Source organism: Histomonas meleagridis (genome assembly GCF_020186115.1).
Source record: "Histomonas meleagridis strain 2922-C6/04-10x chromosome Unknown contig_15, whole genome shotgun sequence".
Classification (NCBI taxonomy): domain Eukaryota; phylum Parabasalia; order Tritrichomonadida; family Dientamoebidae; genus Histomonas; species Histomonas meleagridis.
This window is the reverse complement of record NW_027150778.1, coordinates 349,423-373,201: the sequence shown is the minus strand read 5'-3', so window position 1 is coordinate 373,201 and position 23,779 is coordinate 349,423. Positions and strand designations below refer to the sequence as shown.

The 23,779-nt window shown below is 29.7% G+C and overlaps 6 protein-coding genes across 6 annotated transcripts; 4 read left to right on the top strand and 2 right to left on the bottom strand.

Annotated features, from left to right (window-relative positions):
* Positions 1 to 7,271: 7,271 nt before the first annotated feature.
* GO595_001831 (protein pelota) lies at positions 7,272 to 8,434 on the bottom strand (the record flags this gene model as incomplete). The annotated part of the gene is made up of 2 exons (XM_067914673.1): positions 7,272 to 7,662; positions 7,743 to 8,434. 2 exons carry the CDS (start codon positions 8,432 to 8,434, stop codon positions 7,272 to 7,274), a joined length of 1,083 nt encoding a protein of 360 aa, XP_067778080.1.
* A 602-nt stretch (positions 8,435 to 9,036) lies between these two features.
* GO595_001830 (uncharacterized protein) lies at positions 9,037 to 9,981 on the bottom strand (the record flags this gene model as incomplete). Its single annotated transcript, XM_067914672.1, has 1 exon — positions 9,037 to 9,981. The coding sequence occupies one exon, from the start codon at positions 9,979 to 9,981 to the stop codon at positions 9,037 to 9,039; it is 945 nt and encodes a 314-aa protein (XP_067778079.1).
* A 2,526-nt stretch (positions 9,982 to 12,507) lies between these two features.
* GO595_001829 (AGC family protein kinase) lies at positions 12,508 to 14,007 on the top strand (the record flags this gene model as incomplete). Its single annotated transcript, XM_067914671.1, has 1 exon — positions 12,508 to 14,007. One exon carries the CDS (start codon positions 12,508 to 12,510, stop codon positions 14,005 to 14,007), a length of 1,500 nt encoding a protein of 499 aa, XP_067778078.1.
* A 2,561-nt stretch (positions 14,008 to 16,568) lies between these two features.
* Positions 16,569 to 19,604, top strand: GO595_001828 (Adaptin N terminal region family protein; the record flags this gene model as incomplete). The annotated part of the gene is made up of 1 exon (XM_067914670.1): positions 16,569 to 19,604. One exon carries the CDS (start codon positions 16,569 to 16,571, stop codon positions 19,602 to 19,604), a length of 3,036 nt encoding a protein of 1,011 aa, XP_067778077.1.
* Positions 19,605 to 19,904: 300 nt separating this feature from the next.
* GO595_001827 (uncharacterized protein) lies at positions 19,905 to 20,219 on the top strand (the record flags this gene model as incomplete). Its single annotated transcript, XM_067914668.1, has 1 exon — positions 19,905 to 20,219. The coding sequence occupies one exon, from the start codon at positions 19,905 to 19,907 to the stop codon at positions 20,217 to 20,219; it is 315 nt and encodes a 104-aa protein (XP_067778076.1).
* Positions 20,220 to 20,345: 126 nt separating this feature from the next.
* Positions 20,346 to 21,077, top strand: GO595_001826 (ribosomal protein L7Ae; the record flags this gene model as incomplete). The annotated part of the gene is made up of 1 exon (XM_067914667.1): positions 20,346 to 21,077. One exon carries the CDS (start codon positions 20,346 to 20,348, stop codon positions 21,075 to 21,077), a length of 732 nt encoding a protein of 243 aa, XP_067778075.1.
* Between the last annotated feature and the right edge of the window lie 2,702 nt (positions 21,078 to 23,779).

Sequence of the window (23,779 nt, the reverse complement as noted above, 5' to 3'; positions counted from 1 at the left end):
CTTAAAGAGAATAATTTTGAACTTCATAAGCAATATGTTAAAGAAGGAGTTAATCCGAATGAAATTGCAAAAATAATTCGAAATGATGAAATATCAAAACTTGTGGCTTTTTTTGTTACAACAGTAATTTAAATAATAAAAAATATCATTTCTATGGAATTCAATTGCTGTTTCATATGCATCTTTAAACGATGAATGATTTTGTTCGCATAAATGAATGATTTCTTCATTCCCACCTACAACTGCATATTTGCCTGTATTTTCTAATTTTGCTCCATTCATAAGTAAATGTTTAAAACATTTAACTAAAGAAAAAAATTCTGCATAATCAATTAATGTAATAATGCAAAATAACCAATTCCAATAATAAGAATTAATAACGATTACATTGAATTTGAACATTATTTTGATGCAAACATAAGTGCTGTTTGAAATAATTTAAATAATTTCCAAATATTATTTTGAAATATAAAATCATTTTAATAAAATTTAAACAAATTTTTCAAACATTTTGTTTTGTATATATTTATGGTTAATAAGGTAATTAAGCAGTTCTTTATTACCAGAAAAACTTGAAATATCTGTAAATTTTATTGGTATTGAAAATAAATAAATTCCAATTATCAATTGATGCAATAAGAATAAGTTTATCAGATTGCATTCCTTCTTTTTCTATAAATGAAAGAATATTATACTTGTCACACAAAACACATTTCTTTCCTAATAATTCTAAATATGAATATTCTTATAATTTTCATTTAAATAATGAAAAATATTTTTCATATCAAAACTTCAAGAAATAACATGGTATTAATAACATACATTTGGAGATTAATTTCATCAATAAAAATGTCTCCTTATTTTAATATTCTTAGCGAAGAATTCGGATTACCTCCGACAGAGTTCATTTTTTATCGATTTTTGAAACTCAAATATCTTTTTATGTATCATAATTTTTTGAAATTAAATTGCATTATTCGATATAATAACAATTTAAAAAATTCTGTTTTGCTTTAAAGCTCAATTTTTTGTAAAAAAAATTGGAAGAAAAAATCGTTTGCATTTTTTTTTACTTTTTTTTCACATATACTTGATATTTTATGATGAAAAGATCTTCATTCTATTGGAAATTTGCTGAAGTTATAATTAAATTAAAAATTTCAAACTCAATTTTAAATAAAAAACAACTTCCGAAAAATAAATACTTAATACAAAGGTAAGAGGTTCTTATAAGGGGAAAAGTATTTAATAAAAGTTGATTTTTATAGATCTTTCCAAGAGTTAATTATATCCTGTTCTGTTATCTTTTGAGACCAACATTACAAAAGTATACAGATTGCATCAACGATGTTATAATAATTTTCCTATACCATTTTTCGTTCAAACATTGAACATGCTTGGGATTTTAAAATGCCAAAAATCGTTACTCCAGCGGCTGCCATTCATCTGCCGGTACAAACGTCAAGCCAATTTCAATATTTGCTGCTTTTCCTTTAACTAAATCAGATCTGTGGTACGCATTTAAATCTCATAAAACTTTAAAAAATGTATCCGTTTTTGTATTTCTTCAGTCATTTCAGATCTCTCATCACTCCATCCACTCTCTGAATGGTCAATAAATAACTTCTTTTGACGAATACATTGTTGAAATCAAGGATCTTCGCGATATTTCTTTTCACATTTCGGTGCTTCCCTTTTTGATATCAGTACAGACGACCAATCAGTATTCGAATTAAGATGATAATTTGCGAATGCTATTCGATCCTGTCGTTGCTGATCAGTTAAATAAAAAGTATGCTCGATTTACTTAGGCGTCTGTATTGCCACGGAAAATTTCCATCATACCTTTCTGCCTTTTTGTTACCATATAATTGGGCATTGTTAAAAGCAACGTTTTGAGATGACCAATGACCTATCGTTCTATCGTTGTAATTCGCGAATTTCTTGTCAATTTGTAGATTTGTCTGGTCGTTATCTGTAGATACTTAACGTATTTTTTGAGAAACAAGTTTGTTTTAAATTCAATACAGTCTGGGCAATTCAACTTTCGGCGGAGTAGAGGAATATGCTCTCCCTTTTCCTCTTTACATGCGCTTTGAAATTACTACAAAGTCCATCGCTTAGCAGGAAAAAAGAAACCTATAATAAATTGAACTTAAGCCAATCAGAAATACCAAAAATAATTTATGAAGATAATTACAAAACGAATCAAATAATGCATGCACAATTACTAGGTGAGACTACAAATACATTTTCTCAATCAAATACATTAAGTCTGTCAAATACATTCTCGCAATCAAACACATTTAGTCAATCAAATACATTCTCAGAATCAAACACATACCCACAAAGTAACACATTTAGTCAATCAAACACTTATTCACAATCAAATACTTATACACAATCAAATACTTATTCACAATCTAATACATATTCACAAAGTAACACATTTAGTCAATCAAACACTTATTCACAATCGAATACTTATACACAATCGAATACTTATTCACAAAGTAACACATTTAGTCAATCAAACACTTATACACAATCAAATACTTATACACAATCAAATACTTATACACAAAGTAACACATTAAGTCAATCAAACACTTATTCACAATCAAATACTTATACACAATCAAATACTTATTCACAATCTAATACATATTCACAAAGTAACACATTTAGTCAATCAAACACTTATTCACAATCAAATACTTATACACAATCAAATACTTATTCACAAAGTAACACATTTAGTCAATCAAACACTTATTCACAATCAAATACTTATACACAATCAAATACTTATTCACAAAGTAACACATTAAGTCAATCAAACACTTATTCACAATCAAATACTTATACACAATCAAATACTTATTCACAAAGTAACACATTTAGTCAATCAAACACTTATACACAATCAAATACTTATACACAATCAAATACTTATTCACAAAGTAACACATTTAGTCAATCAAACACTTATTCACAATCAAATACTTATACACAATCAAATACTTATTCACAATCTAATACATATTCACAAAGTAACACATTTAGTCAATCAAACACTTATACACAATCAAATACTTATACACAATCAAACACTTATACACAATCAAATACTTATACACAATCGAATACTTATTCACAATCTAATACATATTCACAAAGTAACACATTTAGTCAATCAAACACTTATACACAATCAAATACTTATACACAATCGAATACTTATTCACAATCTAATACATATTCACAAAGTAACACATTTAGTCAATCAAACACTTATACACAATCAAATACTTATACACAATCGAATACTTATTCACAAAGTAACACATTAAGTCAATCAAACACATATTCGCAATCAAATACTTATTCACAATCTAATACATATTCACAAAGTAACACATTTAGTCAATCAAACACTTATACACAATCAAATACTTATACACAATCGAATACATATTCACAAAGTAACACATTAAGTCAATCAAACACATATTCGCAATCAAATACTTATTCACAATCTAATACTTATTCACAAAGTAACACATTTAGTCAATCAAACACTTATACACAATCAAATACTTATACACAATCAAATACTTATTCACAATCAAACACCTATACACAATCTAATACATTAAGTCAATCAAATACTTATACACAATCAAATACTTATTCACAATCAAATACTTATTCACAATCAAACACCTATACACAATCAAACACCTATACACAATCTAATACATTTAGTCAATCAAATACTTATACACAATCAAATACTTATTCACAATCAAATACATATTCACAATCAAATACATATTCACAAAGTAACACATTAAGTCAATCAAACACATATTCGCAATCAAATACATATTCACAATCAAATACTTATTCACAATCAAACACCTATACACAATCTAATACATTTAGTCAATCAAATACTTATACACAATCAAATACTTATTCACAATCAAATACTTATTCACAATCAAACACCTATACACAATCAAACACCTATACACAATCTAATACATTTAGTCAATCAAATACTTATACACAATCAAATACTTATTCACAATCAAATACATATTCACAATCAAATACATATTCACAATCTAATACATTTAGTCAATCAAACACTTATTCACAATCAAATACTTATTCACAATCAAATACTTATTCACAATCAAATACTTATTCACAATCAAATACATATTCACAATCAAATACTTATACACAATCAAATACTTATTCACAATCAAACACCTATACACAATCTAATACATTTAGTCAATCAAATACTTATTCACAATCAAATACTTATACACAATCAAATACTTATTCACAATCAAATACATATACACAATCAAATACATATTCACAATCTAATACATTTAGTCAATCAAATACTTATTCACAATCAAATACTTATACACAATCCAATACCTACTCTCAATCAAATACATATTCACAATCAAATACTTATTCACAATCAAATACTTATTCACAATCAAATACATATTCACAATCAAATACATATTCACAATCAAACACCTATACACAATCTAATACATTTAGTCAATCAAATACTTATACACAATCAAATACTTATTCACAAAGTAACACATTTAGTCAATCAAACACATATTCGCAATCTAATACTTATACACAATCAAATACTTATTCACAATCAAATACATAATCACCTATATCACAATCTAAATACATTTAGTCAATCAAATACTTATACACAATCAAATACATATTCACAAAGTAACACATGTGGTCAAACAAACACATATTCACAATCAAGCACTTATACACAACCATACACTAATACACAATCGATTACATTCAGAGAATCAAATACATATTCTCATTCAAACACATTCTCGCAATCAAATACATATTCTCAATCAAATACTTATACACAAAGTAATACATTTGAATCATCTAAACAGTACACACATTCCATCACATTTACAAATACAAATACATTTTTGCAAAATAGCACATTTATTTTATCCAATACATTCACAGAATCAAATATATACGTATTTACTAATACATTTTCTTCTTCAAATTCTTTCACGCCAACTACATATATCAAATCTAATACATTTACATCATCACTCAACTCTATTTATAGTATTTCTTTAACGATTACAATGTCGTTTTCATATATTTTAACAATAATTCCCACAATCAAAGAAACAATTATTCCTTATTCATTTACCTCGAACACATTAATTAACACATTTATCAATTCAACATATACAAATATAAATATTATGTCAATATTTTATCAATCGAAAGTAGAACAAATCATTGATTATATAAGTCATTATTCAGAATATTTTACTTTTGTCAATGCAAATATATTAATTCCAAATGAAACTTCTTCAAATTCTTTTTCCGATTATTATTATTATTGTTTGTGTAATTGTCGTTGTAGTTGTTGCTGTTTTTAATTGTACTCGTAATAGTGATTCGTAATAAAATGAAAAATAATTTAATAATGGATGAAAATCAAGAAACAAATAATATCTCAGATAATGATTCTGAGATGTATGGTAATGCAGACTCTTCAGTAGATATAGAAGTAGATCCATTTGCTGAAGATTTATCTGAAAGCATTTGATGCATGAACTTTAAAGCGGAAAAATAAATGTTATCTATTGTTTCAATAAAAAAAATTTATCGTTTTATATATGATAAATATTAAATTTAACTTTATAATATCAGAAAAAATTATGAAATTTAAAAAAGTGACTATAGTAATAATGATCACTAAAAATATTTGTGCATTTGTCATAAGTACATTGTTGTGATCCACGCATGAATCTCATTCATATTCTTAATAGTGATTTCCTTTATTTTACTGCGGGTTATATTAATAACATTTTACATATTTCACTAACGCGATTACATGCTTCAAAGACTTGAAATTAAATGATAATTTTTGAAAACATAACCAATGATATTATACTTAGTACCGCTTATAAAAAATGTAAAGTTAAAGTAATTACCATTTTTTAATAAAAAGGATTTTTAAGGGTTATTAGTATTATATTTAGAAATTAAACTGTTTTACTTAAATATTATCAAATTTTACATAAATAAAATTTATTTATTTAGTGAAAACATCTCTTTAATTTAAATCATATGATATTATAAAAGTAAAATTTATCATAATTTACTATTGCATTAAACTTCTTCATGGTGACATATCATGAAAAGATTGAAAACAATTTGAAGATAAATATAAATCTTTATTAGAAATAGAAAATCAAAAAATGATTACTTAGAATTTTTCCTCATTGAAATCAATGTATGTATTATTATCGTAATATTGTGTTATTAAGTCTATTTGTGCCACAACACGTACAACTTCTTCATCATCCAATGGATTAAATGGAATAAACTGAAGAAGGTTAAACTGTTCTATTAATTCGCATATTTTGCTGTGAAATGTTCAAGTCGTGGATTCGTTGCAACAGCTCCGTATAGTGCTGTGGTATTCATATCGCAGAACTCGTCGATTTTTTGCCTCATATCTTCTGATAATAGATCGCATTTTGACATCAAACAAATATGTGGAATTTCGATAATTATTATTGCTGATATTGCAGCTAAACATCCACTTAAAAACTTGGATGGATCAACCATGAACTGTGAGTCAAGAAGAAATATTCCAATGATATATCATCCTTTTTCTTGTAAAATTCTAAATAATCTTGGCATGATATCAAGATGAGTAAACAATTCTATTTGTCCTGGGAGATCAATAAGAAGATAATCATCTTCATGTTCTCCCTATCTCTTCATCAAACCATTGTTGATTTTTGTACAATTGACTCAAGACAATAGATAAGACCACCATTCGGACCGAACCCCTTTTCTTCCATAACAGCTTGAATATCTATTGCACTTCTATGTCTACAGTTGCCACATAAGGAAGTTCATCTACTGCAGGATCTAAATTCACAGCGACAACTGTTCTCTTGATAATATCGAAATGTTCCATCATTCGCTTTATGTATGTTGATTTTCCAGATCCCGCGGGACCCATCACTATTTGCGCGTACCTATTGGACATGAATAAACGGCCTCATGAAAGCCGATACACCAAATTGAATTCGATTACATCGTTTCGTCAGAAAATTCTATCAGCGAATTAATTAAAATCAAAAAAATGAAGGATTTATTTATTCGGTATATATTTGGTAAAAAGAAAAAAGAAAATTAATTAATTAATCGTCCAATCCATCATCGAATTCTGTATCTTGTTCTTGCCACTGCAGAATTTTAACACTGCTGCAAATGCCGCCGAGATCATTTAATTGTGTTCCGCTCTGATGTTTTGTCGAGAATATAACAACTTCTGTTTGATTCTTTTCGAGGTTTTCCTTCATTTGCAAGAAACTTAATCTTTCTTCCAATGGCAATGATTTAATGTAACTATCTGTAACTAGCAAAGTTTTAATTGCTGTTTCTTCATAACACTTTTGTACATTCTTTTGTCCTAATGCAATCATGTCCATATTTTTGTTCATCTCCTTAAGCAATTGGTTCATAGCATTCGCTTGAACAGTCGCCTTAAGAGTTTGAACATGTTTCTGCATCTCCGGTTGCGACAAAGTGCTTCAAGTTCCTGGGGGTGCCCCGAGGAAACGGTTCCGGTGACAAATTTGTTCTGTTGGAACGCTGCGGAGAGGTTATACTTTGATTGGTTATTTCGGAGGTATGCCAAGAATTCGGACTGAAGGAAGCCGGGTGAAGCGATAATGATACATTTCATATCATCTATTTTGATATCATTGACAAGTGCTTCTGCTGTCATTTGGAAGAACTTGAGCTTAGCTTCCATGTTCTTACCGCTGGAGCCATGAGCTTTGACTTTGGGAATAGCTTTTTGAACTTTCCTGCAAATTACTGTGGAATTACGGCCAACAATACAGATGTTGGCAAGCCCAGATTGCATCATTACGGCAGCAACAGTCGCATCGCTAACTGGATCGGATGCTTCTCTGATTTGATCTATTGAAAATTGATCCCATCGTTCTTTGATGATTGAAAAAGGTCGTCCTTGCTCAAGTAAAATTCTCTGTGGAGCTCCAACTCGAGCATCTTCAACTTCATGTGTAAGTGTTCCTCTAAGATTCATTTCATTAACACCAGATTGATAATCAATTTCGGTGATCTTCACAACTGCTTTTGTGATTACTTGACGTGCTTCCGATTTTCCTGTGGATGAAATGTTTTTTACTTTTCTTCTGATTTGTGATCGGATACAATCGCCAACATGTATAACATTTGCAAGTGTCCAAAAATCTTCGATGTTATCTATGGTAATTTGTAGTTCGCCTGTACCAGTGGCAAGGATATTTGCAAAGGCTTTCTGATCAATCTTCATTTTTTGAAGCGACTAACAATGAAGACCGTTTAAATAATAATTTCGGTTTTGCCATAGCCTTTCAAAATTTTTGTGATTGAAAGGTTACTTGGTCGGCATTTGATGACCACGATCGAAAGTTTTTGTGTTTTTTCCAGAAAATTCGTCATTAAAAGCAATAAATTGTTTTAACTAATGAAGTCTTTTTTCTTGTAAATTTTACTTATGAATAAAATTAATCAATAAATTTATCAATAATTTTACCAAACTTCAATAGAATGTCGAAACAAAAGACAGTTTCATGGATACAGTTATTTTTACTAATGAATATTTCATTATAAACAAATATTTGGGTTATCTGTCAAAAAAGGATTTGATCCCTTTTCCATCAAATAGATCTTAAAGAACTTCGACACGTTACTTCCATTTGCCATTTCCACTTTCCCAGTGAATGCAATATCATTGTTTGTTCTAACGCGTAATTTTTCAACACCGATTTTGAGCCTTTCTGCGTTATAATTATAAAACAGAATCAGCGCTGGATAAATTTGTTTGTTAAAGATGATTTTAACAATTGGATTTTTCTCAAATGTCGATTTCCCCAATAAACATAAAGATGTGGATCATTCGAGATCTTTGTTCTTCATAAACAAAAGTTTCGGATCTTTATAGTTAGTACAGTTTTCGATGATAACTTCTTTGATGTCATTCCATTTAATGATCTTTCCATGTTCATCAAAAATATCAATGGCATTAATGCCAAACATGTTACCGCCTTCAAACGTAGAAACAACTTCAAATGATATACTTTCGGCAGGTCGAATTGGATATGTTCCCCATTTATCACTAAAGCGTGGATGGGGTTTAAGGCTTGGAAATGCTTCAAGAAGAATGTCTTTGGCTTGGCTATATGCGTTGTTTTTGTCTGTTGTGATATGATGTGGAATTGGAATATCTATAACAAAAGCTTTGGGAACTTGGCCACAAAAGATTTCGGTGGAGTTGAATTTGATTTCAACATCGCAAACACCACTTTCACAATGAGTAATTGGATTCCAAATTCGGATGATTTGTGCTTCTGATTTTTTTGGAATGTAACAAATAATGGTGAACTGTGATGTTGGTGACCATGGGATCTCCCACGTGAATTCTTCTGTAGTTTTTATTCCTGGTTTATGGAATAATGTTTTTAGATTTGATTCTAATTTGGGTTCTGAAATTGAAGAAATGGATGTAATTGGTATCGGCTGATATTTGCTTCCTATAATACTTATATGTCTTACAGAAAGAAAATCAGGAGATCCCCAATTTGAAAGAAAATGAAATGTAATCAAATTAGAACTTGAATTCAAGGAATTTATCGTCCTTGGGGAATTTAAGCTCACTAATTGTGGCTCGTGATGAAGTGGCTTGAGATTTTCGGTCGAAAAATTAAGACCAATTAACTTTTTCGAAAATTTCCCTGTACTAAAGTTTGGTCGTATACCGCCTCTCCTTCGAAACCCATTTCTTATGTTTAGTGATGAAGAGTATTCTCCAATTCTTCCTTTTGGAGAATTTTTCATCATTTTGGTTCAACAATAGTGTAAAGCATTCAAAAAAGTACGAGTATTAATTCAAATTTGAATTTGTAAGATCGTCCTTCTGAAAAATCAAAAACACTGCTCTGCCAGTTTGGAAGAGGCAAAAACACAACTTTTCTAATTGCCAATAAACCACCTCATAACTTTTTGAGATAATTTTATATCAAAAGCATTTACATTACAACACAATATTTTCAATATAATCATATTGAAATTTTTTGTCGCTCAGAACAACAAAACCGATAAGGAGAAAAAATTCAAACATTAAAGACCAATAAAAAATTGCATCGCCCGGGAATCGGACCCGGACCCCAGCTTGGCAAGCTGAAATTCTACCATTAGACCAGCGATGCTATCTGAAAATCAATTTAACATATTATATATATATATAAAATTGAATTATAATTGGAATTCTTCCTAATTAGCGATTTTATGATAATGATTATATATATGAATCATATTATCTTCTTGAAGCAATGATTGAACAAAATTTACTTGAACCAAATATTGTAAAAAACATCCAGAATGCTTATTTTCTAAATTTTATATGATTTGCTAAATATAAAGAACTTTCAAATAATAATTGGGAATTCCATAAGAAATTAATTAGAGAAAGACATTATCCAAATGAAATATCGAAAATAATTCGAAAATGATGAAATAGAAAAAACTTCAAGAAATATTATCACTAACAAATTTTGATTTTGATCAAACATTTGAACCATCACTTTATGAAAGATGTTCATATGTTAATTAAAAAATATGTTTCATTAATTGATTATGCAGCATTTTTTTCTTCTATTAAATGTTTTAAATATTTACTTATGAATGGTTCAAATGTAAAAAATACAGGTAAATATGCAGTTGCAGGTGGAAATGAAGAAATTATTCATTTATGTGAACAAAATCATTCATCATTTAAAGATGCATATGAAGCAGCAATTGAATTCCATCAAAATGATATTTTTCTTATATTTATGAGGAAAAAACTTGTGGCTTTTTTTTGTTGCAACAGTAATTTAATACGAAATGTTATTTTTAAAAATATTTATGAGAATAAATTAGGAAAAATTAATAATTTAGAAAAATTAGGAAAGTTGTGTATTTTATATCATAATTATGCAATATTTTCATTTTTACTTAAAGAAGCAACTATTGGAAATTTTTTAGTTGAACATTTTCTGAAAGAGCATTGTATTCTGCATGATATTTTGGTATTTTCATCTAGATCAGAAAATATTGAACTTGTTGAAAACGAAAACAAGGAGGAATTGGTATTAATACTAAAGGTATACATATGTTATTTAATATTTGTTTTTATTATTTTGGATTTCAAAATTATAAATGGAAATTATTTAAATTATTTGAAACAGCACTTATTGAACAAGAAGGAATAATGTAGGTGCTAAAGATATTTATTCGTTTTATTTAACATTTACTTTAGCAATTTAATATTTCAAAATAATATTTGGAAATTATTTGAAACAACACTTATATGTGCATCTTCAATTGGTAATATAGAAATGGTTAATTCAAATATCAACCTAATTTCTTGGATGAAGAGGAATTGGGTTTATAAAATATTGAAGCTGTTCAAGTGGAACAGCCCATAAATCATAAAACATTTCAAGTTCTCATACATTATAACCATCTTGTCTATTGTCAATGTTATCCTTAAGCATCAGCAAATATCAAAACTTTATCATAAGTTTCAGTTCCTAATGTATCTATACCAATAAATATTATACAACAGACGATGGTTGGATATCCAATATCAATAGATTCTTGGACCCAGGTTCTAAATGACTTATAATCAGTGAATGGATTACCAGTAAGGCCCCCTAAGTTAGCTACGTAGTCATAGTTCATGGAGTCGAGTACCGCTATTAAACTTTCAGGTGTAGCACCGTTTTCATTTATTCCTGCAATATCAGATATTTATAATTTTTTAAATTGAATGATGCGCATGCAAAAGAAATACAAATTTCTAAAAAATGGTTCGGTAGATTTTCTTTTTTATTTTTAAAATATAACTACATTTGTATATTAGAATAATGTCGAATGCACTTCTCAATCTTTCCTGAGTTAGGCTTTTGATTTTTTTTCTCATTTTGATATATTAAATAATTCTACACATTGTGTGCTCTGATGAGCACTCACAATATTTAAAAAAATTAAAAATACTTTGAAATTTTGAGAAATTTAATCTTAAAAAAGTGAAAAAAACTTTTTAATTTTAATATAATATTATATTAAAGCATTGCATATTCGTTCTGAGTAGCCTATGTTAAGGAATAATAATTGATTATAAAATTAGATATTCTCATTTAGAAAGAGTTGCCCCATTTCGAGTGTAAATCCAAACGATTTTATATTCAAATTATTGTATGTGTTCTAACATTTTTAATTTGTATACGCATTTTCACTTTTTCTATGTACAGCGCGTAGAAAAAAAAAACGAACATTGGCCAGCGGTTTAATGTCGGTGGTTTTGGTTATTTACTTCTGGGCATGGAGCATTCTAAGGAGCCTCTAAAAGGCGACGAACTACCGCAGCCTTCCACACTTCCAGAGAGCAATAGTCCTACTAAACGCAGACCTTCAAGAGCTACACAAGTGAAGTCTGATATTACAAAATTATTTTTAGAACAACATTTTCAAAATGTTTTCAAAGAAAGTGGCGAATGCAAACAAAGGCATCGTCAATTCAAAGAAATCCTTCAACAAAGTGATATTAGCAAAAAGGAGAAAAAGAATCTTGAATCTGAATTTGCACGTGGAGAATCCAATATAAAACGAATAAGGCGTAGGAATCTTCGTGTCACGCAGTTTGAAAAAATTAAACTTATTGGACGAGGTGCTTTTGGTGATGTATATGTTGTTCGTGATAAAGAAGACAAAGAAATATATGCCATGAAAATTCTTCGTAAGAATGAGCTCATAGCTAAAGGTCAAATTATCAACACTTTAGCTGAAAGAGACTTTTTAACTCAATCAGATAATCCATGGAGTGTTCAATTATACTATTCATTTTGTGATTCCAAAAATCTCTACCTTGTCATGGAGTTTCTTCCTGGCGGTGATCTCATGAACTTACTAATCAAACGCGGAATTCTAACGGAAACGGAAACACGTTTCTTCATAGCAGAGACACTCTTAGCCATCCATAATGTTCATAAGACGGGCTTTATTCACCGTGACATCAAACCAGATAATCTTCTATTAACCGCAGATGGTCATATTAGATTAACAGATTTTGGTTTGTCAACAAAGATGGATCGATATGCTGATCCACTTGTGCAGCTTATTGATGAGCTTACAGATGTTATGCAAAACAAAGATGAACCACTTCAAGCTCGTACCACTCGTGAGAAGAAACGAAGAGACCAAGTGTGCTCTACTGTTGGCACACCCGATTACATTGCACCAGAGGTCCTTCTCAAGCAGCCATACACCAACAAAGTCGACTTTTGGTCACTTGGTGCCATCATGTACGAGATGTTATTTGGTGCACCCCCGTTTCTGGCCGATACAAACCGCGGAACCGCTCTTCGTATCGTTCGCTGGAAAGAAGCATTGAAATTTCCAAAAGTGCCACCTGTTTCACATGAAGCTATTGATTTAATCAAGAAGCTCTTATGTAATCCTGAGGATAGGTTAGATTTTGAGGGAATTAAATCACATCCATTTTTCTTTGGGATTGATTGGGATAATTTAATGAATACACAATCGCCATGTATACCAACTGTCAAAAGTAAAACGGACACAGAGAATTTCGATGAATTCGAAGAAAGATCTGATGATAGACAAACCTTTTCTAATGACGAAGAAGATGAAATTGCAAATTTGGCATTTATGGGATTTCAATACAATAAGAAAGCAACAAATTTACCATCACAAGAAATGGAAACAATAAAATCGGGACAATTCTTGCAAAGGAAATCAGAAAAGGAAGAAAAGAAGAAAAAAGAAGGAAAGAAACATAATAAGAACAAGAAAAAGAAGAAATAAATATTTAGGAATTAATGTATATAGAAATATATAATAAATATCAAAAACTTTTTATAATATTTTTATTTTCAGCAAAGCTTCAAAATTTGTTCTGTTTGCGCAAGAATACTGAATCAATTAACTGATATGCTCTACACATTGTAAAGATAGAAATGTTGAAAAATCTGTGAAAATAAGAAACAAAATAAATATGATTTCAAGAATGGAAGAAAACACGTTGATATATTAAATACTTATTTAAGTGCATTAATTTTTTAGAAAAAATTATTTATTTCTTTAAAATGATATTTCATCTCTTTTAAGATAATATGAATTCAATGACTAAATCAATAATTTATAATTATCCTATGTATTTTTCTTTTTTTCATTAATAATATTAAATATTTTAAACATTTGCTATTAATAGTTGATTATGTACTTGGCTATGATAGTGCTTTCTTGTAGTTAAGATAAATCTTCATATAAATATTAAACATGATACTCCATCAAATGTTATAAGCAATAAACTTACACAACCATGTGAACACATTCATATACATTGTATTTCATTACATTAAACAAGTGCTTGTAACACAACAAATTTTATGCTGAGTCTAAAACTTTGTTTCGATTAAAACCCAAAGATGGAATTTTATAAATATTCAATATTTCCACTTTTTGAGTAGAAATAAATGGCAACAAAATTAAGAAAAAAAATGAGGAGCTTTGTTTTTGATGAACCGATTAATAAATATTTCGACTATCCTTTTAAATTCAAAATCAAAAATGATTACAGTCATACAACTTTCCTTTTTTCAGAACCAGAATTCGGTAATTTTTCAGGATCAATAAAATCAAAAATATATGAAAAATTTGCAACAGTAACATTTTCCCATCAAAGTGTTTCGATTATTCCGAAAGGTAATCTTTCATTTTTAACAATCTATTTGGATAAAAATAAATTGAAACCAGTACAACAAAGCAAAAACTCACCAGTTGGCTTACTTTTAGATTATTTTGGCTGTAAGCTTTCTTTCAAAATCGACAAGCAATTAAAGATGGGCAACCATAAAGCCAGCGCTTTAATGTTTATTGACTCAGTATCACAAAGTATGTTGCGTTTTATGTCCAAATGTAAAACACCTGCTTATGGCTTTTCTTTTGCACATTATTTGTTGATTGATTCTATAAAAAACATAAAATATCAGGAATCTCGCATTAAACTTTCAGCTTACAATGAAGATCTTCATTCAAGTCTTTTATTTTTCAATAACTCTATAACTTTCAATGTTCATAATGATAAACATTATCTTAGACTTGAAGTCAAACCATCCAAAATGATCATGGTTTCTGATGAAAATACAATAAGGAATGTAAAAGTTGGATTTCATATCGAAACAGACTTCAGTAAGAAAATTCAATTCGGAAATTTTGATTTTATACCAAAGCTAGCGTTTGGTATAAAGGTTCCATTTTCCAATGGATTCGTTCATGGGACTGTACATAAGAATAATTTTATCACTTTGAAAACATTCTTGTCATGTCGAAATAACATCAATTTAACATACTGTTTATGCACGCCATTTAAGGACTTTTCAAGGGAAATGGTGCAAAACTTCTTTTCTGTTTCAGTTGATACAAGTTCAAAATAAACATCCGATAGAACAATATGTTAATTTTATATTAAATTTATTAACTATAATATTTATTTATGGGTTTCATTCTTTGTTTTCTTTCTTTTTGTTTAATCCTTCTTTTGCACGTTTGACATTGCGGAGGAATTTGCTATTCATACCTTTTGTAAACCAAAGTTGAACATTTCTGGCCTTTTTGATTCCATTACGGTGCCATTGGTGACTTCTGTTGTGGGCAGATGTGTTGCTTCTTTTAGCCATTTGGAGTGGCTGTCAAAACTGTTTTTTATCAACAACCGTCATTATGTCAGAAGAATATAAGGGTTCATTAGTTGCATTTTTTAATTGGTGGTCAGGCTTGATTGGTTATTTTTAAAAAATATATAATTTGCGCTTAGAAATACATTTTCATACCAATTAAGGGCATTTATAATCAACATCATTATTTATTAGCCAACTGAAATTTTAGCATTTTCTGTTTTAAAACTATCATTTTTTTTAATATTCGATATAAAAGCAAAAAGAAAAAAAAAACATAAAGGCATCGTTAAAATTAATGAAAAAAATTTAAATCAATAAAAATGTTTCATGTTAAAAAAAATTTTTCACAATAAATATCATAGGATTTGCTTGAAGTATCTTAAATACCTTTACTAAATCATCATTGAGTTCATCATCTTAGCAATGAATGTCAATAAATTTCTTTTTGTAACGTCAATATTGAAACATAATGAAAAATCAACATCCTTATTATTGCGCAATTCGTTAACAAAAAAGGTAACCATTAAATAATTTATATATAATCAAGTATTAATTTTCATGAAAATTGTTCGAACGTCATTAATTACGACATAAACCATTCAAAAACACATCACTTTTGTGAAACGATGGCCATAAAAAATTGACCAAAACCGTTTAGTTAGGTTGTCAAATTTGACAACATTTCGAATGTTCTCAAGCGTGAAGAAGATCTCGCTTAGCCAAGAATTTAACAACATCTGCGTTAGGATTGGTGAATGCAAGAGTCGAGAAGAAGAACAACTTATTGTTAGCGATTGGATGAAAAAAGTTAGAGCAAATCTTGGAAAACAAAAGGTCAAGATCCAAACTCTCTATGAAAGCGTTGTTTCTCTTCTTCACCTTTCCCTTCTCGGTTATGATACATCTTTCGGAAACATCCAAGCTGTCAATCTTACCCAAGAGAATCAAATGATGCCAAAAGCATTAGGTTACCTTGCTTGTTCTACACTCTTGGACTCCAAGTCTGACATCTTGATTATGATCATTAACTCAACTCAACGAGATCTTTCATCTGGCCATCCAACATCAATGGCACTTGCTTTGACAGCAATATGCCATCTTGTCACAGCTGATCTTATCCCACCAATTATCAGCTTTGTTGGCCAAGCCTTAAATCATTCTGTTCCATTAATCAGACAGAAGGCAGTTATGTGCATTAATTCCTTCATCAAGAAAGACCCATCTACCATTATTGAGTACTTCCCAGACTTAATTCGACTTCTTTCTGATCCTGATCTTTCAATTGTTAATGCAGTGGTTAATTGCTTAACAACACTTCTTCGCAACACAATGAACATCCAGCAAATCTGTGAATGTCTTCCAGATGTTGCTAATGTTGTTTCCGCCATTCAACAAGGTCATGCCAAAACCGAATATATTCATCAAAGAGTTCTTGCACCATTTATCTTGGTTAATATATTCAAGTTCTTCCAAGTTTTAGCTCCACACATGCCAGAGCTTGCAGAAAATGTTGCACCATTACTTACATATGCGCTTCAAAACGGCACTAATGATTTCTCTGCGCCAGCGTCAGTTCTTTATGAAGCCATTCGTTCATGCATTGTCCTTAATCTTGTTGATATTCCACAACTTCGAGGTGCGATTTCGATGTTCATGTCATCTGACAATCAAAACTATAAATACATTGGCATTGGACTTCTTCAATCACTTCCTGACTTTGCCGATGAATTCCAATCCACCATTATTGATTGTTTGGAACATCCAGATGCATCAATTCGCTTACGTACATTAGGACTTCTTCATACAATGGCCTGTGAAAGTAATGCACAAATCATTGTTGTTAATATGCTTAAATTCTTCCAACGTACAAAGAATGAACGAGTACGAACAGAATTAGCCGATCGTATTACATCTATAGCATCACAATTCTCTCCATCACCATTATGGTTTGCAAAGACTATGGAACAATTATTTGTCTTAGGCGGAGATAATGTACGTCCAGAAATAGCATTTGCAGTCTTAAAGTTAATTGAAGAAAACTGTGATGAAGAAATGCGGAAAGGTATTGTTAACTTATATATTGATGTCGCACAAAGTTACAAACGATTAAGTGATGTCTTTGTTATAGTTGTTTCACGAGTTATTGGAATGTATGCAGAACTTAGTGATGAATATGATTTGAATTTCATAGCATTATTATTATGTGATTTAGCCGATGCATATGAAGGTCCACGTGAATGGGTATTAAATGCATTACTTATGGTTGTCTCTAAACTTGATGAAGTCCCACAACAAGTATCCGATGTCTTTGAAAACTATAAACAAAGCAAATCAATCATTGCACAAGAAGTATCATATGAAGCATTAGCATTATTATTATTTAAAGATGCATTAATTGAAGCCGAAACCCCAGAAGTACCAGATGACTTTGATAAGGATATGACCTTCTTAGATGATTATGTAGCAGATGCGATAGAGAACAAAGGAGCTAAAGAATATATACCATTAGAAGAACGTGATACTGATTTATTAATTACTCCTAAGTCTACAATCAAATATACATATAATCAAGAAACTCCTTCAGTATATGGTAGTGATCCTACAACAATTACATCTAATTTACCTGTTAAACAACCAGATGAAATAGAAACAGGATTAAACACTAGTGGAGTTAAAATGGTTTGGGGTGAAAATGGACTTCAAGAAGAAACAGAACAAAATAATAATGAATATGGAAGTTCAACTACAAATGATCAACCAGCACCAGAATCACCTAAAGTATCAATCTTTAAACAATTATCACTTAATCGTTCAAATCAACAACAAAACCAAAAAGAAGCACACAAAGAAAAGATGAAAGAATCATTATTCGGAGGACTTAAGAAGACACGTAAGACACCACAAAGTGGTAATAAGTCATTAGGCGATATGAACTCACAACAACAAACTCATGGAGTATATAATACATCTGTCTCATTAACAGAAGAAGATTATCAAAAACTTGAGAAAGTTAATTATGAAATATCACAACCAATGCCACAACCAATCCAAGCATTTTTGAAGGTAGTACAACTTCATAAGATACAAGAAAATGGATTATTCAGAGTATCTGCAGGTGCATTAAATGGTTCAGTTGTTATATCAATAGAAAACATTACACAACAAACACCAGTTATGGACTTAAGTGTTCAAATCATTGGCCCTGAAGCTTTAATTAAAGAAGGAATTTCACATCCTAAACAAATTAATATATTACCACCACAACAAACTATATATCAAATGATGTCTTATAAGTTCCCAACACAAATGAGTGGTTTCCCTGAATTTAACTTTAGTTGTGTAATCCAATATAATAAAACTCAAAAACTTGAGTACAAATTACCAATGAATTTGACCACATTCATCATCCCTGGAACGATTACTACTCCACAATTCGGACAATTCTGGAAACAAGGCGGAAAAGAAATAGTTTTTACAATGCAAAGAACAAGTACTATTTCAATTGATGACGTCTCTCATGCATTAAATAACGTTTTACATGTGAAAACTGTCGAAAGAATTGGTACTGAAGAAATTTTGTTCGGTACTTTGTTCTCAACACCATTTAAGATTTTGGTTCACGTAAAATTCGGTGCAACTAAAATCGATATGAAGGTACTCACAAAAGTGAATGGTTTGACTCAATCTATTGTGAACACATTGAAAACAATTGTGTTCCCTTAAAGAAATAATTCAAAAGTAAAACAAATTTCCTTCAATCTTTGGTCGTATTCCATTGAAAATTTGCATTATTTAAATTTGTTTTTTTCTTGATCGTTTTCCTAAAATGTTATAATTTTTCGGATGTTTTTGGCAATGGAAATGTTTATGGAATTGCAAAATAAAAGTGTTTAATGGTATTTTGGATTGAAATATTATGTTCCTGTAAAATAACCGCTGAAATTTTATAACAGCGTAAACTATTCATTTGTGCGCGAGCAACCGCTTTCCACTCAAAAAGTTGGAATTTAAATAGGGGACTGAATGGAAAAGGATTTCTCCTCGGAAAATCAGGACGTTTTACTCGTCGGAGATGATATACCTTTAATTGATATTGACCAAGGTCTTTCAACAGTGTTTACAGGATTTGGAAGTTTGGACCCATTAATAAAAACAGAAGAATTTCACGTAATCAAAAGATCGGCTTCTCAACCAAACCTTGCTGTGAGTGTTTCATCAAAGGAGCCAGATGCACCTTTTGCTCAACTCCCAATGGTGAGATCTTTAATGAATATTACAGACACACATATTGAGGAAACAAATGAAGCAATGCAGATAATTCGTTGTTGGAAGATGTAAGAAAAACTGTTTATTAAAATCTTTTTAATTTTAATTTTTTTTTAATCAGGCAAATTCATCCGTAAAATGGGGCACCCCTATTCTAAAGGGTAAAATTTACCCTACATGGCCAGACCACTTTGATTAATGTCTCGTCGTACAGCTCGTGCTCAACCTGAAAAGGTTATCTTAGATGCTGATATCAAGAACCAAGACTTTTTGTTCACCCAAGAAAAGAAACAAGCTAAGGTTGTCCCATCATCTAGAGTTCGTTTCCCAAAGTATGTCCGCATCCAACGCCAACGTCGTATTCTTATGAAGCGCCTTAAGGTACCACCTCCAGTGAACCATTTTAACCATGCTGTAGATAAGGCAACAGCTGTTCAAATCTTCAAATTCCTTGAAAAGTATCGTCCAGAAACTAAGGCAGAAAAGAAGCTTCGTCTTAAAGCTGCTGCAGAAAAGTCAGAAAAATCACTTGCACCAGCAGATGTTTCTGCTAAGAAAGCTCTTTCTTATGGAATCAAAGATGTTACATCACTTGTTGAAGCCAAGAAAGCAAGTCTTGTAGTCATTGCACATGATGTTGACCCAATTGAAATTGTTATCTGGCTTCCAGCACTTTGCAGGAAACTTGACATTCCATATGTCATTGTCAAGTCAAAGGCACGTCTTGGTAAAGTTGTTGGAATGAAAACATGCACATGCATTGCTGTTTCTGACGTTCGTCCAGAAGACCGTAAGGCTCTTTCACAGATCGTCGATTCAGTTAATGCCAACTTCCTTATGAAATATAAGGAAGAAATGCACCATTGGGGTGGCGGTGAATTAAGCGAGAAGACTATTGCAAAACTTCGCGCTCAGGGTAAGCATGAATAAATGCTAATGATCCTGTTATCAATTGATACAAGTTTTTTTATTTGTTTGTGTGCTGTTAATATTTGTTTTTTATGTAAATAATTTTTGTGGTAAAATAGATTTTAATTTTTGGAAAATTAGAGGTACTTCAACCACAAATTCCTCGATTGTTTTTACTTGAAAATCAAAATGTATGGGTAACTTCGGGTGTTGAGTTTTGGTATAAATTTTTAGGCAATTTCAACTGCTGAATTTTGAGATCTCGATCTGATCAAATTTTAACTTTTTTCTAAAATTTTCAAAAATCCTTTCGAATAATAAAACCCTTCAATGTATTCAATGTAAATATCAAAAAAATTGGTTGTTATTCAATATTTCGAGAAAAATCAAACATTTCAATGTTAATTCAAATGAATCTTTATATATCGAGTGGCGACGTGATTTTATTTTTAATGTATTATATATAAGTGATATTTTTTTTCATAAGTACATATATATCAGCATTATTTAAATTGTTAAGAACAAGAAATTTTTGTTTTAAAATAAGGTGAAGTGACGAATTAAGGTGTGATTTTTTCTAATTTTTTGATTTTTTTTATGCAATGTTAAAATTATTATCAATTGCGCTTCATGATTATAATTTCGACCGTTTATTTATCCGATCTGTTTGAAATATATGCCATTTAAAAAATTTTTGCCAATAAACTTATTTCAATTCAAAATTACCCTTTTGTTGTGTTAGCCCTCATTTTCAAAAGAATGAAATGTACTCGAAGAAGTGAAGGATCTACAACTAAATTCGAACATCTTTGTTCTGTCTTTGAAGAATTAGTTATGAAAGCAAAAGGAAAACCTGTTGTTTTTGTTACAATTTTTGGATCATATCAATCTGGAAAGTCTTCAACTCTCAAATATCTTACAAGAAACATGGATATTAAGGTTGGTAATGGAAGTGATGAAGAAACAACAGGTGCTTTTGTTTATGGACCATACTCTTATAACGAAATAAGAGAAAGATTTTCTCTGGAAAGTATAAAAGACGATGAAACGCAAATATTTTTTGTAGACACAGAAGGGTGTAATGGATTTGCAACAGGCAATTCTAATATACTTGCAAATCGTTTTCTTTTAAGTCAACTTATAGCACCATACGCAGCACTTTCTAATGTCCTTATCACATTAATGAGAACGAGCATTTCAATTGGAGAAGTTGATACCACCCAATTAATTTTGGAAATTATTGATAAAGTTCGTAAAGGCACCGATGAACTTAACATGAATACACAATTTATAGGACTTGTTAGAGATGTTCCTAATTATGATCCATCTAAAAACTTTACAGAGAAGCGAAGGGAAGTTCAACAAAGTTTGCAGGCCAAATTTGGTTCTAATTTCAAAGTTGACGAATTTATTCCACTTCCAAATTATCAAATCGATGCTGATATTTTTAATCAAAGTGATACATTTAATGAAGCCTTTAAACTTTTTGCACAACATTTAATGAATCATATTGAAGAATCACGAAGAAATGTTTATATTGAAGCTGAAGCAGCAGTTAAAATGTTTAAAATATTAATTAATATTACCGAAGAAGAAGATTTAGATCAACTTGCAAAACGTGCAATGGAAGAAGGTATTAAATCATCAACTTCATTACGTTATAGTAAAGATGTTGATGAAGTTGTCAATAATAAAATTAGTTTTCTTCAAAATACATTTGAAGATTTATATAAAAAACTTGAAGAAGATGTTTTAATTGAAGTACCAATATTAGAATTAAAAGAAATTTGTAATCAAGCAATAAAAGAACTTGATGAAAAACTTCCACAAAAAGTTAAAGAAATGTCAGTACATAAAGAATTTGAAGAAAAAATTAGGAGTAAAATAACAGAAAAATATAAAGAATTACCTGAAATTATAAGGAAAATAAAAGAAAATCAATTGGAATTTCTTAAAACAAAAATTACAACTTTCATCCAAACTAAAGATAGAGATTTTGATACAAAAATTAATGAAAGTACTTCAATTGATGAAACTGAAATTATAAAATTTTGTAAAATTGATGACTTTGAAAAAGAATGTAAAAAAGAACTTAATATAATAATTGGAGATAAAAAAGTTGATTTTCATGTTCTTGATCAAGTTGAAGAATATATTAAAAGTCAAATTTTCCCAATTATAAATCAAAATAAACAAAAAATTAAAGAAATATCACAAAAAAGATGTGAACATCAAATCGAAGAATATAAAAAGACTGCTGATACAATTGTAGAAAATGAAATAGAAGCTCAAAAAATTGAATTTAAAAATTATTCTCATGAACAATTGAAAAAAGTTAATTTCATTCATTTACAAGCAACTCTTGCAAAAAGATGTATGGAAGTACTTGAATCACAATCACAAGAAAAAATTATGAAATATATTTTGGATAATATTAAAAGTTATATAAATTCCATAATAACAAAAAAGCGAAATGAAATAAATACTGTTATTAAAGAAGAAATGAATTCTAAATTAACAGAAATTATTGAAGACATTAAAAACATAATGAATAAAATTATAGAAAATAGACAAAAAGAATCCCAAACATCAATGGAAAGAATGAAACCATCAATTGATGAAAACGAAGTTTTATATGAAGGAAAAGTTAATTCTTTCGAAAATGAAATTACATCAAAACTTAAGGAAATAATTAGAGATAAAGGTGTTGATGACAATGTTTT